This window comes from Nyctereutes procyonoides, unplaced genomic scaffold (assembly GCF_905146905.1).
Source record: "Nyctereutes procyonoides isolate TBG_1078 unplaced genomic scaffold, NYPRO_anot_genome, whole genome shotgun sequence".
In the NCBI taxonomy this organism is placed as follows: domain Eukaryota; kingdom Metazoa; phylum Chordata; class Mammalia; order Carnivora; family Canidae; genus Nyctereutes; species Nyctereutes procyonoides.
The window spans coordinates 16,465,729-16,481,240 of NW_026575160.1; the positions used below are offsets into that span (position 1 = coordinate 16,465,729).

General features: G+C 46.6%; 1 protein-coding gene across 1 annotated transcript in view; it reads left to right on the top strand.

Moving 5' to 3' along the window:
- WIPF3 (WAS/WASL interacting protein family member 3) overlaps window positions 1-15,512 on the top strand; it is an 81,036-nt gene that overhangs the window by 58,285 nt on the left and 7,239 nt on the right. The window contains exons 5-7 of the mRNA XM_055314683.1: window positions 5,307-6,074; window positions 8,828-8,971; window positions 9,937-10,038. Of these exons, the coding sequence (XP_055170658.1) occupies window positions 5,307-6,074; window positions 8,828-8,971; window positions 9,937-10,038 (1,014 nt within the window). The remainder of the gene's footprint in view (window positions 1-5,306; window positions 6,075-8,827; window positions 8,972-9,936; window positions 10,039-15,512) is intronic.

The following is a 15,512-nucleotide window of genomic DNA, read 5'->3' on the forward strand; positions in this document are numbered from 1 at the left end:
GAGGATTGTGACATGTTTTTAGTGAAAAGTGTTTTTCACTGTGTTTTTAGTGCAAAGTTGTATGTAGCAGGAGATCATGGATTTGGGAGCATGCACTGGAAGTATTCAAAGCATTGTTCCCAAGGGATCTTGCAAATCATCATCCTGTGTCAATCATCCCATTGTAATAATTGAAGAATGACTTGCCATAGCATGTAGTGTTTAACAATGGTGTGATGGGGGCCCAGACTGCAAAGTATAGACAAAAGATATAAATCACATTAGAAAAACCTTGGTGACTCCACTGTAATGTGTCCGTCATTGTTATCAGTTAGGTATTGCTGTGTAACAAAATATCCTAAAACTTAGAGACCTTAAACAACCATGTATCTAGCTTACAGTCCTGTGGTTGGCAATTTAGGGTGGTCTTGGCTGGGCTCCCTCTGGTACATACAGCTTGGGTAAGTGGCTTTTGCTAATCTTTTTTCTTTAAGATTTTATTTTATTTATTCATGAAAGACAGAGAGAGAGAGAGGCAGACACATAGGCAGAGGGAGAGGGAGAAGCAGGCTCCCTCCAGGGAGCTAGATCGGGACTCAATCCTAGGACCCGGGGATCATGACCTGAGCCAAAGACAAATGCTTAACCACTGAGCCACCCAGGTGCCCCAGGTCTTTTGCTAATCTTATAGTTTCTATATCTTTGGTGCCTCAGCTGAAATCACTGGCCTGACAGATCCACATGGTCTCTCGGTGTCTAGCCAACTATTTGGGATTCGTTTTCCTGTGGTGGCCAACAGAGAGGACAGAAGTATAGAGATGACAAAAGGATATGAAGTGTCCTAAGGCTTAGTCTTGCAATTGGCACAGTGTTACTTCCTACTGCATCCTCTTGTCCATAGCAAGCCACAGGGCCAGTCAGAAAACAAGGATGGGGAAAGAGACTTCACCTCTTGATGAGAGGATCTGCAAAATCATATTTCAGAGATTATGGAATCAGGGATATGTGGATAATCAAGGCCATTTCTGCAGCCAGTCTACTGCAGTCACTTATGTGTTAGTGGGTATCAGATATTTTGAAAGCCTTGCCTTAAAGTTGGGCAAATACATACTTATTGTGTGTAATAGAAGTGTTTTTCCTGTTATTGTTCTCTTTAGCCAGCAAGCTGAAATAAACTCCAATAATTTCATTAATCAGGGAATATAAAAAAAAATCAGGGAATATCAAGTCCCAAACATTGCTGGTATAGAATTTTCTACCATGTGGCTTTGCTAACCTTTTTGGTGGGCTCTGTGGCTGTACGACATAATGGAGTGCATTTGCTGCTGTCGCCTACTGATAAAGTCCAGCAAAGATAAGGGTCCTAGGATGCTTTGAGATCCAGTGTGAACCTTCTCAGAGGCCATTTCATTTCCTCTTTTTTTGCTACGGGTTTGTCACTTTTCAGTGCTGCCTTCTTTTTTGAAATTCCTGAGTGCTATCAAATAAGCATCTTGTGGGATGAAAAACGTCTACTAGTTTCTCCTCACAGAAGTAAAGATAGGAGAAATAGCCCCCAGTCAGTTTTCACAGGGAGCAGCCAAAGGAAGCCAGCCATTCCTACCTATCAACAGTAGGATACAAACGTCCGATGCTTGAGCCACCCTGTGAAGACAAGGATTAATATCTGCAGAGGAGATGAAAATCCATAGTGTAGTGACTGATGATGCCATCTACAGGGCTGAAACTCAGGAGGGAGCCAATGAATAGATGCATGGATTGGGTGCCATGTTAGAGTAAGACAGACCATTGGCTCTCCTCTCTCAGAACCCTTCCATCAGCCCCTGGTCATTCAGCCAAAAGGACTTTGGCCTTTGCTACCTCTCTCATGTTGCTGCTCACCACTCTTGCCAGCACACACCCTCCCTCCCAGCCACACTGTCCTCTTTGCTGTTCTTGCACACACCAGGCATGTTGCTGCCATCGGGCGCTTGCACTGACTGCTCCCCTGACCGGAAACACTCTTCCTCAGGTGTCCATGTGGCTCATTCTCTCCCTTCCTTCAGGTCTCTGCTCAGATGGCACCTCATCAACCTATCAGTGAGGCTTTATTCATCAACTCATATAAAATGTCAGCTCCACCCCCTTAGCCCATAGCCCCTCTACCTTGATTTAGTTTTCTTGTATTCCTTGTCACCATCTGACATATTATATTTACTGGTTTATTTGTTTATTTCTGTCTTCTCTCTCTAAAGTAAGCTCTGTGAAGACAGGAACTATGTTTTTTTTCACTGCCTGAAAAATGCCTGAGGCATAGTAGGTGCTCAGTAAGTATTTGTTGAATGGAATGTATAAGTGGGTAGCATGGTTACTTAGAGCCATTAGGCCCAGAAAACACAAAAGCCTAGTGCTCACGGTACTTTTGGCAACCCGTTAAAATGTTTCGGTATCTTTTTAAATCAGAAAAAAAAAAAAAAAAAAAACATGAGCCTTTAGAGTCAAAGATTATATTTGTCATTGTAGCAATGCACCCATAAAGTGTCTTCAAAAGTCATAATGTGGCCCTGGCTTAGAGCTCTGAAGGGGTGATCATTGAAATAAGATGGAGGACGCCTGTGTGGCTCAGTGGTTGAGCATCTGCCTGCAGCTCAGGTCATGAGCCCAGGGTCCTGGAATTAAGTCTCACATCAGGCTCCCTCCTCAGCAGGGAGCCTGCTTCTCTACTCTCCCTCCCCTTCCTCCTCTGCCCCTCCCCCAGTTCAGAATTCTCTCCCTCTCTGTGTCTCTCTCTCAAATAAATAAATAAAATCTTTTTAAAAATTAAAAAGTAAAATAAATAAATAAATAATAAATAAATAAATAATAAGCTAGGATGAGAGTAAACACCACTGAGTTGGGGTTCTATGGAATATGTAATGAGACTTCCATACAGTCTAGGGTCTTCTGGAAACATACACAGATTGAAGGAAGAAGACGTATTTCCTCTTTTGATAACCCCCAGGCTCTTGGTGCACTCAGGCTGGGCTTTCCCTACTTGCTTTATGTCTCCTTTTGTGTTTCTGTTTGGATTTAGGGTGAATCCAATGATTCAGGAGGAGGTGAATGAAGCCTCCTCCTTCATTCCCTTGGCTCCCTCCGCTGGCCCCATGCTACCTGGGTTCCTGGCCTGCACTTAACACTGTTAGTTCCTCTGCCCCGTGGGTCTTGCTTTAAGTGCAAGCCGCCGGCTCCCTGGAGTGGGCATGAACAAAGCCAGATGAGGATTTGTGCCTATCTCATCTCTGCTCTTCATGTCACAATAAAAATAGGTTTGCTCACTTCTCATATGCTTGGCTGCTTAGTAAACAGAAGCTTCTGTACTTTGAACTGACTCTTTCAAAGAGATTTTGAATCTTGGGTACAGGGTGTCCCATAAAAGGTCTACATTTAGTCACAGAAAAGGTCTACATTGGTTACTCAGGGGCTGATTCCGCTCCTCAAACTTGTTATCCCTCTAAAGTTCATGTTCAAGTAGACATAGAAGGAGGCCTCAGCCTGTTAGGGACTGCCTTAGTAGTCCATCTTCATGTCTGTGTACTATGGAAACAGACTTGAGACCTTGGAGGCAGGAATCCCTGAGCCTGACACCTGCCCTGGACCTCACGTAAAATGTCTAACGTTAGAGTTGTAGGCGGTAGATCCTGTTCTTAAAAAGGCCAAGTGGGGCCTTCACTTCTGGTCACGGTCAGCCAGCTGTTATGGCATTGCTTGCCTTAGACCCCAAGGGGATCGAATCAGACAGGGTGGATGCATCGGTACAAAGACATCTCTTCTGGAACTGCCCCAAAGAAAATCCTCAACAGAGGAATAGTGACATCACCACCCTGTCTCAAGAGCAGTCATTTCAGCGCTGAGACTTGCAATGAGTAGTGCTGCCCAGTAACTGTCACACCATAGCCAGAGGAGGGTCATCCCTTTGGAAAGCTAGATGCCACCATCCTGCCCACTGAGTGTCAGCCCTAGTGTCACCCCCACCACGCCTTACTTTGATTGGCCTGGCTTTTGGCATCAAGTACATTGCGGTATGATCTTGTACCTGTTTGGGTAAACACAACTAGAGACTCATCAGCTGAAAAGTTCAGAACCACCACCAGATGCTGGGGTTTATAATCTGATTTGAAAGCTCTGCTTTTTTATTCTGCAACACCCACGAATCTGTAGTTATGAGAAGCAACCATCTTTTCAAATGTTCTCCACATGTTTTCATAGGGGTTATAAAATATAAAGGTACGAGAATATAGGAAAAGACATATTCCCCAGAATTCCATTAAGGAGAACATTTATTTGAAAAGAATATTTTAACATGCCTCCTGAGTGGACCGTGATGCTCCAAGGACACATTTAAGCAGTGATTGCAGAACTTCCATGCTTTAGTAAATGGGGAGAGGACCCTTTTTCTCCATAGTGAGAGAGGAACAAAAGGAGAAGAGGTAGCAGTATAGTGGGCATTGTGCACAGAGTGCTGGGGCCCCTACTAGGGAGCACCTCCACCCAGTCTTCCATGAAGTACACCAAGCACACATCACTGTGAGGAGTGTGTGCTGTTGTTGAACTCCAAAGAAGCACTGGGTTTTAAGTTGGGGTTCATGGATCTATGGGTGAGGAAGCCAGGAGACCAAGAGATAGAGAGCCTGTTAGAAACGGGCAGATCTTTCAGAAAAGAGGATTTGAACTTCCAGAGACCATGGAACTGGGAGGTTCAGGGTCATTGGACATGATCCTCAAGGCAAGGTGTCTTCCCACTGACTTCTGAGTTACCTTAGATATTCAAGGAATAAGCTTGTGATTTTGTTTCTGCAGAAACAAAGCCCTTTATTCACAAAATTCTGGAAATGAGGAAAACCTCACTAGGAAGGAGCTTCTGCTGGGTACACCTGAGGATTCAAACTGGGGTGTGAAGGCTGGGTACCCAACTGGGTTGACCTAGTGGGTAATGGTGAATGGGTGTGAGGGTGGTCTTGAAATACGGAGAGGTGAAGGAGGTCAGCATGGCCCAGGGCCCTGGGCTGGGAGACTCCGATGCCCTTGGCAATTGAGGGCAGAGGTGAGATGGAACAGGAAAGCTGGTTCTGCACCGCAGGCTGGTGGCCTGACCTGGGCTTATCTCAGAGAAGGACAGCACAGTAATGCTGGCAAGGCCCCTGGGGCCCGGCCGGCTGGCACCCTTGTGACAGCTTCTGGGTGAACCTGCAGGAGAGAGCATCCACCATGCAGGTCGCTGACGTCATGCTGGCTGTCATCACTGCCCGCAAACTTGGGTTTCTCCTTCTTCTGTCTCTGAGCTAACTCAGAACTTGTTTCACTTCCAGGTGGCAAGACAGGGCAGGCCCCTGGCTCCCGCGCACCTTCTCCCCGGCTTCCCATCAAAACTCTCGGGGGCCCACCTAACCCCCCTGCATCTCCCAGGCTAGGCAATGCCTCTGAGGCTCATGGCGCTGCCAGGACAGTCCCTCCTCGCCCCAGCATGCCTGCCCCCCCTCCTCCCACCCCACCCCCACCCCCACCACCTCCCCCCCTCCCCCCGCCCCTGCCCCCGTCCTCCCCCAGCAAAGCTCCGCTGGTGTCCCCACCTGGCCCGCTCACCAAAGGGAACCCCCCTGGGGTTGCACCCCCTCTCCCCTCCGCACCTCCCCCTCCCCCTCCTCCCCCACCTCCTCTCCCAACCCCACTCCCACCCACCCTGGCCTCCGTTCTCGGTGACAGAGCAGCAAAGCCTCAGCTAGCCCCCTTGCACCTGCCGCCCATGCCACCACCCCTCCCTCTTCTCCCACCCTGTGGGTATCCTGGGCTCAGTGCAGAAGCTGCCAGCCCTGCCCAAGATGTTCGGGAGCCTCCTGCCCCACCACCTCCCCCACCTCCACCCCCTCTTTATGCCTCCTGTACCCCGAGGTCCTCTGTGCCTGCGCCTCCTTTGCCAGGAGCTAACAACAGTGGTGAAGCCCCACTCCTGCTGCCCCCCAAGTCTCCCAGCTTCCAGGCCCAGCCACCCAAGTCCGGCACGCAGGCCTTGCCGGTACCACCAGCCCCTCCGGGATCCCAGATGTTCCTGCAGAAGAAGAGGCCCGGCCGAGGCCCAGGTAAGCACCACTCTCCTGGTCCAGGGTGGCCGTATCAGAGGATCAGTCAACCCTCGCCAGTAGTTATGAAGTTGCTAGAGACACAACCAGAGGCCTACTCCCATGAGCCACTGGGGAATACCTTGAGATGTCTTAACTCCTGGATTTTGTTTTCAAACAGAGCTCTCAGTGCCCCTCATGAAGCACAATAAAACTTGTTGTATGGGACTTTATGTTGTATTCATGTTAGAGACAGGAAAGCAAGGGGGAGGGAGGTTGAAAGACTTGTCCAAGAGCATACAGACCACAAGCCAGCCATTCTGGCTTTGATCACCTTACGATTACTAGCTATGTGACGCTGGGCAATCACTTGGCCTCTCTGTGCTTCCTTCTCATCTGCAGAATAGAGAAAGCAATAGTTCCCACCTCTTCTGATAGTTGGAGCAGGGCCTGGCAACACTGAGCTCTAGAGAAGGGTTAATTATTCTTACTCTCAACATGCATACACTCAACTCTTCCTGGGGATGCAGTTTGTTTCCAGAACCAGGTCTCTGGTGTGATTTTTGCCTCAGTTACTACCGTCTGGCTCCCAGCCACAATCTGCACTGGCCCTCAGCAGATTGGATTAGCATTCTGTCTTCTTTTTGGCAGGTTTTCGTGCTGATTCAAGAAAACTAAGGGTCTGTATTTCAAGCCAAATATTAAAAATAATTCTTTCACATACCTACCAGAGAGGATTTTGGGTGGGCATGCAGGCCCGTAACTGATTTCTACATAGTGGGAAGGCTTCATTCACCTCTGGTGTCCTTCTGAATGGAAAGTCTACCCACCTACACATACGTCCACACACACACATCCACACACGCCCACAAACACCACATCCACACATGCACACACATCCCAACACGCGCGCACACGCGCACACAAGCACACAAATTCCTTGTTCTTTAAGAATATCTTTTGATGCAGAAGGTTTCTTAAATGTAGTTCCTCAAATTGAAAATAATACAAGCTCACTGTAGAGCAAATAGAAAGAAGTTGAAATCACGTACAATAACATCACCCAGAAATCACAGGGTATATTTCCTTTCATTTTTTTCAAAAATATGTACATATTTACAAAGTTAATACTATTTTGAATATCTAATTTTCTATGCTGTTTTAGTTTAATATTACATTATAGGCAGTCTCCTCCAATTGTTAAAGTTCACGTATAAGCATATTAATATGATCATCAGTATTTACCAGATTTCTGGTATTAAATTGATTCTATTTTTTGTTATTGTGAATAATAATGCAGGAAACACTTCTATAGCAATTGTCTTCCACCTTTTGGGTATTTTGAAAAGATAGGTTCCTAAAAAGGCATTTCTGAGACAAAGGGTGAGAATATTTTTAAGGCTCTCAGTCACAAAAGGTAAAGGTTCGAGGGATTCTCTTTTCAACTGATGGGTCGCCATAAGGGCCAGCATTTGTCCCAATGAGCCAGAAGTGTTCAATGGGGTGGTGAAAGAAACAGTGCCTTAGATTCAGAGAGACTTGAGTGCAACCAGGCCTCTCCACTCACTCCTGGGTAACCTCATGCCCAGTCTTTAAATGGTTCTTGAAACTTGTTTTTTTTTTTTTTCCTTTTTTTGGCAAATGGGAATCATGATAAGACCTTTCACACAGGATTATTATGAATATTCAGTGAGAAAATTTGTGCCTGAGGTTCTTTGCATGGAGCTGGGGCTCAGCCATGTTATTCCCTTACCATATGGAGGGACAGCTTTTCCTCCAGAAGAGAGGTCAGCAGCCACGGTCACCCCTTCCCCCCTTGAGTTTGCTTCTTGGGAATAAGTCAATCCTAGTGGCTCCTGATTCCGAGGAGGGGAAGACCGGAGTGGTGAACTCAAGGCCAGCAACAGATGCTTGCCCGGCCTCTCTCCTTGTGTCTTTGGGTGTGAAACTTAATTTTCCCTGAACAAAATGAGGGCGATTTCTGCCTCAGGAACAACTGCGGCGGTGGGGTGGGGGGCAGAGAAAGAGGTTGTTAGTGATGGACGTGTTGTCACAGAGAACAGTGGTGCGGTTGTCATCGTTTCAGGAAGTCAAGTGTCCATGCACTGACGTGCCAGGACAGCTGGCTATCGATTGCCAAATGAGTCATTCAAAAAAGTCTTGGCAAAGTAGAGAGAGCCTCCCACAGACCCCATCAAGAGTTTGATGGTGTGGGTGGGACTCGCGTTGGGCCCTGGTGGGCGGGGTGGATTTAGGTGGAGACTGGAGGGAGAAAAGAGGCTCTGCAATGCAGGGGGACCCATGTAGGGAGAATCCTGGGCTCAGGAGCTCGTCAGTCTCACCTCCCTCTGCGCCTCACCTGCAGACAGCCCTTCTCTTCCTTCAGATGCGGCAACGGCCCACCATCTTGGAGCTGTGCCATCTGATCTGAAGGCTGCTGTCATCATTCATAATGTCACAGCAGCTAACATTTACTGAACCCTACTGCATGCCACTTGAATTTACTCATTCAACCCTCTTGACACCCCTAGGAGGTGCATGTACCGTGATCCCCATTTTACAGATGAGGAAACAGAGGCACAAAGAGGTTGTGTTGTTATCCCAGCAGGGGAGCTGGAAGTCAGTCCCAAGCAGCTCAGCCCCAGAGGCAGCCCTTTTATTCACCATGCCATATGACATCCAGAGACCTCAGTACCTCACTTCTCACAGGAGGTTACATAGCATCTACTGTCCCCATTCCTCTATCTGAATCCACTGGCATCTTTCCTGTTAAGGGACCAGTGGCGGAAAACTAAATCCACCCCCAGCACCCCCTGCAAGATCACCCACCACGGAGCTTTCAAGCAGAAGCCAGCAGGCCTGGACCCCAACCCAGCAGCCCGGAGGTCAGCTGCGGAACGGAAACCTGCATATCATCGGTAAGCGGGCCCACCTTCTGTGCCGGCTTCCAGGGAGGGAGTGCTGTCCCCTGGCCCTTGGAGAGAGATTGCCAGCCCACCATTTCAGGTTGCATGCTTCACAGGAAGAGGGAGCTGACTGTAGTACAAGACAACCTACAAGTTGTGTTAAGTAGAGTTTCTCATGAGGCCTTCTGGGAGGTTCCAGAACCCATTCTCTAAACCTTCTGATTGAGATGAGAAAGAGGGAAGAAAACCCACATTCAAACTGTATGTGTGTGTGTGTCTCCATGGGGAAATTCACGCATATTGGATTAGAATAGAAAGAATAGAGTGGTCTGGAAAGGTGAGGGGATGAATAGAAGGCCCACCAGATAGACGGACAGTTAGGGCAAAAATATAGAGATAGGAAGGAAAGTTCTCTGGGGTCAGACACAAAGCCTAGCTCACAAAGCAGGGATTCAACTCATAAAAGGGCCCCCAAGATTTGACTCTTCTTGCAATCAGGAGCTTAGGAAAAATCCTGTTTGTTTTGGGGAGCTCAGGTTCTGCACCAGACATAAGCCATGCTCCTTCCCACCAGCCACGCTGAGGACTTCTACTCTGCACAAAGCCCTCTCCAGGGGCTCAGGAGTAATTTCAGGCCACAGGGACTCCCCTGGTCCCCTGTTGCTGTCACCTTCCCCACGTCTGACTCTGGATCCTGGATATCTCTGTGGCACTTCTCCCTTTAGAAGTTTCCTGAAGATGTTGGTCAAAGCAGAGTGGAGTAGGTGATAGGGAGAGTCTGTTGATTTTACTTTTCCTGATTCCACCTATCTGAGCTAAGCAGTAAAAATTGAGAGGTAGATGAATGTCTTCAGGGGGAACAGCCTGGTCATTAAAACCCTTGCTCTGGGCAGGCAAACGTGTGTGCATCTGGAAATTTTCAAAACTTGGGTTATCACAAGAACTAGAGTAATTTTGGCTATTTTCCATGTATGTAGATGACTTTGAATCTAAATTCACGTTCCATGCTGTGGAAGACTTTCCTCCTCCGGATGAATATAAACCATGCCAGAAGGTTTACCCCAGCAAGATCCCCAGAAGTAAGTACCACCCTGGGAAGCCTCCTGCTTTTTCCCTGACCCTCCAGAATTAAGTGCTTAGTGTTCTTTGATTGGCCACAGGTTGCCTAAAGGCTCACATCATCATTTCATTGTACTACTGCAAGAATACAGTGCTATTCGTACTTCTAGAAATGTCTAAACACTTATTTGTCTTGGCCCCAAGGATTCATTTAGAAGCTTTTAGCTTTTTACAGAACTCCAGAGTTAATTGTTTGACTTTGGATTTAAGTGCCTGGATTTACCACTTGTCCCTCCCCTCCCTAGGGCTTTTGACAAGGGGGCACCCAAGACAACAGCAAAATGGGATACAGGAGCTTTGTATCAATAACCAGAGAATAATAATTTAAAAAAATTCAGGACTCTGGTAGACTATGAAATGGGGAATCTCCTTAGGTCAGTGGTTCTCAACCTTGAAGACACATTAAGATGACCTGCAGAGCTTTGAGAAATCCCAAAGGCCAGGCTTCACCAAGACCAACTAAATCAGAATATACAGGGTGGGACCTATGTGTCAGTATTTCTGAAAGCTTCCAGGTGAGTCCAATGTCCAGCCAAGGCTGAAAAGTCTCAGGCTGGTAAGAGCCTGCCTTCTCCTAACTTCATCATATGGCCTCCAAGTAGAGGCCTTCCCTCTGCTTCTCTGTTTAGCCCTAAGAGTGGAAGAAGAGGCTGGTGTATCCCTCAGGAGGCAGGGAGGCAAGTCTTAGGCAAACAGGGGGGCACCTAGGTGGTTCAGTTGGTTAAGCGTCTACCTTCAGCTCAGGTCATGATCTCAGGGTCCTGGGATCGGGTGTCACGTTGGGATCCTTGCTCAGTGGAGAGCCTGCTTCTCCCACTCCCTCTGCCTGCTGTTCCCCCTGGTGGTCCTCTCTCTCTTTCTCTGTCAAATAAATAAATCTTAAAAAAAAAAAAAAAGGAAACAAAGAAAAGCAAGGTGGGGTGTTAACCACACAGCCATGCCACCTGTTAGTCCACATGAGCGGGTTCTGGTCCAGTACTGAGCCAGGCCATTTGGGCAGGAGCTGGTAGGAGGGACAAGAGTCAACAACACCAAGTAAGGGTGTTTCCCATCCTACGACATAAGTAAAGCCCCCAGCACCAGACATCTATGGACTAGCATGGAAAATCAGGGGACAGCCCGGTGGCTCAGCAGTTTAACGCCACCTTCAGCCGAGGGTGATCCTGGAGATCCAGGATCCAGTCCCACATTGGGCTCCCTGCATGGAGCCTTCTTCTCCCTCTGCCTGTGTCTCTGCCTTTCTCTCTCTCTCTCTCTCTCTCTCTCTCTCTCTCTCTCTCTGTGTGTGTGTGTGTGTGTGTGTCTTCATGAATAAATAAAATCTTTAAAAAAAAAAGAGAAAGAGAAAGAGAAAATCAGTGTCCTGGGATAGCCCAAGACCATGAATTGGACTCTTTGACCCTTTTCCTTCAGAGGGACTCTGACAAAGTCCTTTCTCCAAGGTTCAGCTTCCTGCAGGCAGACCAGAGAGCTTGAGCCTGCTTCCTCCTCAGGTCACAGGTCCTCTTGGAAGCAGCCTGGGCAGGTCTTTGCCTGTGGGCCTGTGGATTGCACATTTAGGAAGAAGTGACCTTGTGTGCTTTTTAAATAATATGTAAAAATTACTGCTCTGAACTAAGAGAGAGAGAGAGAGAGGAAGGAGAGAGGAGCAGCATAAGTGGAGTCAGTATTGTCAGCACTCCTACAAGGCTCATTTCCTTTCCCTAAGCGAGGGTGTGCTAACTGGCCCCCTTCATGCCACAAACCCCACCGTTTTCTGTTACCCAGACAGTAACACAGGAATGCGACACCTGGCCCCAGGAGGCTTTTCAGTTACTGACCCCTACCCTAAGCCAGAGGTCAGCCAACATTTTCTCCATAGGGCCAGAAATGACATGCTTGACGCTCTGCAGGCCACATGGTCTGGGTCACAACTTCCAGTTGTGCTGTTTTGAGCTGCAAGGAGCCACGGACAGTACATAAATGAATGAACATGGCTGTCTTCCAATAAAACTTTATTTATAAAAACAGGTGCTGGCTGGATTTGATCTGCTGGCCATAATTTTGCTGATCTCTGCACTAAACCATTCCAGAAAAGCAGATTCTTCAAAACCTCACTTCTTTCTCAGTAGTGTGCTAGGCAGTCCTTCCACCTTCAGACTCAGTCGCTTCTAAAGTTAGCTGCACTTTGAGGCCCCGGCACCCAGTCTCCTCCAGAAGGGAAGAGAGGCTGTGCCTCCCACCGCTCACTGGCCAGGAGGGTGCAGTTGGCCATCTCTGCTGTATTCCTCTCATCTCAGAGAAATGGTCAAATCAGTCCCCCCCCCCACACACACATACACACAAATAATCAGATGCTCTCGGGATGATGCAGTTAAAAAGAAAAAGAAAACCTGCTAAGTGAACTGACATCCTACAGACCAGAAAGGGTATTTACGATTTCAAAAATAAAATGTGGTTTCATTTATTTATTTTATTTTTAATTTATTTTTTTACACTTTTTTTTTAACTTTTGAATTTGGAATGATTTCAGACTTACACAAAAGTTACAAGAGTATTACACATAAATGTGGTTTTAGATCCACGCGGCATTGGCAGGCATAAAATCCTCCAGTGGTTTCCTAGCACAATTACGCGAGCACATTCCTGCCGCCCCTGTGAGCCGCAGGGTACAACCTTGGTAATTCTATTAGTGTGAGTCTGATACAGTTCATGCCTGTCTGATTCCATTTCTTCTTACAGTTTTTCTCCTGCTCCCCATTGACCTGGTTCCCCAAGAGTGGTGTTCTTCATGGTCTGGGAGACAGTGCTGGTTCTGTGGGATGAGCACGTCCTCACAGTCATCAGTTCTGGCTTTGTCTCCTCCCGCCTGCTCGCTTTCCTTCTGTGCTCCTGACACACACACAGCACACAAATACCCTAATGCTTTGCTTTTCCACTCGTCTCTTCACCATCTCCACCAGGTAGTAGCTATTTTCTTTCTTTGATAGGATGACCTGACCTAATTTTTTTTTAATGTTTTAAACATGCATTAGGTTCCCCAATGAGTCAATCATAGAATTACCATATGACCCAGCAATTCCACTCTTGGGTGTATGCCGAAAAGAATGGTAAATAGAGGTTCAAACAAGAGCTCACACTGCACTCTTCACAACAGCCGAAAGGTAGAAACATCCCAGTGCCCATCAGATGATGAATGGATAAACAAAATGTATATCCATGCAATGGAATATTCTTTGACAGCAAAAGGGAATGAGGTGTGGATACGTGCTACAGCGTGGGTGAGCCTAGAAAACATCATGATGAGTGACACATGCAGACACAAAAGGCCACATGTTGTAGGATTCCATTTACGTGATATAGCCAAAACAGACAAATCCTTGGAGACAGGAAGTCAGTTTAGCACTAGTTGGGCTGGGGAGACAAAGAATGAGGAGTGGGTGCTAATCGGTGTTGGTGTCTTTTTGGGGTGATAAATATGTTCTGAAACTAGACAGAGGGGATGGTTGCACAACACCAGTGGTATTCAAGGCCACTAGGGGTAAATTTTATGTTGTGTGCATTGTGCTGTTACAATAAAAAGAAAGTAGGGGGGAAAGAAAAAGAAAGTAGGGGGAAATATCTCATCAGCAGGAATCTTTGGGAAAAATTGCATAGGTCACAAATATTTACTTACATAGTGATGGTAAAAAGAGTGCAGTGATCATCATATTGAAAGATGCTTACTGAGGCTCTTACCCACTGGAGAGTTGTAGTTAAATGATCCCCCGACACGCCCTCAAGAAATTCACATTTTGGTGGCGAAAGGGAGGAGGGACAGACACCCAAACACAACATTTCAGTCTGGTGTTCCCAGCAAAACCATCCTGATCACGTTCAGTGGCAAAGTTTGTCTGTTTATGACACAACGCTCCCCCGCACCCACATTGTGGCTTAAAAATACATAACATGAAGTTCTCCAGCTTAACCATTTTTAAGTGTACGATTCAATAGTGTTAAGTACCTCCACACTGTTGTGCAGCCAATCTCCAGAACTCCTTTCACCCACCAGAACTGAAGCTCTGTACCCATTAAACCCATTAAAATGGCAACCACCATGCTACTGTTCTAAGAGTTTGACTATTCTTATACCCTGTATAAGTGGAATCATATAATATTTGACTTTTTGAGACTGGCTTTCTCTCATTTAGTGTAATGTCCTCAAGGTTATTCAGTTCATAGCATGTGTCAGAATTTTCTTCCTTTCTAAGGCTGACTTATAATCCATTGTATGTATGTATAACATTGTGGTGATCCATTCATCCATCAGTGGCCACTTGGGTTGACTCCATGGTTGGCTATTGTGAATAATGCCACTATGAACATGGGTATACAAATATCTCTGTGTCCCTGCTTTCAGGTCTTTTGTGTGTATACCCAGAAATGGAATTGCTGGATCATATGGTAATTCTATTCTAATTATCGGAGGAACAACCATACTGTTTTACGTTTTACACTCCCACCATTTTACATTCCCATCAACAGCACACAAGGGTTTCTCCACATCCTCCGTAACACTTGTTACTCTCTTTTTTAATAGTAACCATCCTAGTAGGTGTGCAGTAGTATCTCGTTGTAGTACAATTCCTATTTTAAAATAGTGACTTTGCACTTACAGTGAAACTAGCCTCAATTATTTCCATTAGCAAAGTAACTTCACCAAGTGCTGCAATAACTTCAATGGTACCAGGTGGATCATGTCATGAAATCAAAGGATCAGGTGCACATGGGTGGCTCAATGGTTGAGCGTCTGCCTTTGGCTCAGGTTGTGATTCCGCGGTGCTGGGATCGAGTCCCTCATCGGGCTCCCTGCAGTGAGCCTGCTTCTCCCTCTGCCTGTATCTCTGCTTCTCTCTCTGTCTCTCATGAATAAATAAATAAAATCTTTAAAAAAAAAAGAAGAAGGAAGGAAGGAAGGAAGGAAGGAAGGAAGGAAGGAAGGAAGGAAGAAAGATAGATCAAAGGATCGTCTATCCCAAGACTGAGAGAATCCATAGACACTTGCCAGTGGCTGAGCATTTATCTCCACCTTTGTGGAGGGCAGTAGGGCAGTAAGGACCTCCACCCTGTACTTACTGTAGCCGTTCTCCTTCATAAACTGTCTTCCAGCATCCCACTCTCTAACCACTTTTCCTGTCCTTCTAGATTACTCCTTTATTCCTCCGAGCCACCAAAGGTGCTGTCATGTCTATAAAACACCTCCCTTGACCTAGTCTGGCCATTTCTCCACTGCTCTCACAGCCAGTGCCATCTGCATTCTGAGTAACTCTTACCCCTGGCCACCCACTTCTAGCAACAATGAAGTTCCTTTTACAGCAAAATACAACATTTTCCTTCCTGTTTTATGAAGAAATTGATTCTCCTTTAGCTCTGTTGTTGTATCCAGTCGTATTTATGAAAACTAGTGGCCACTACT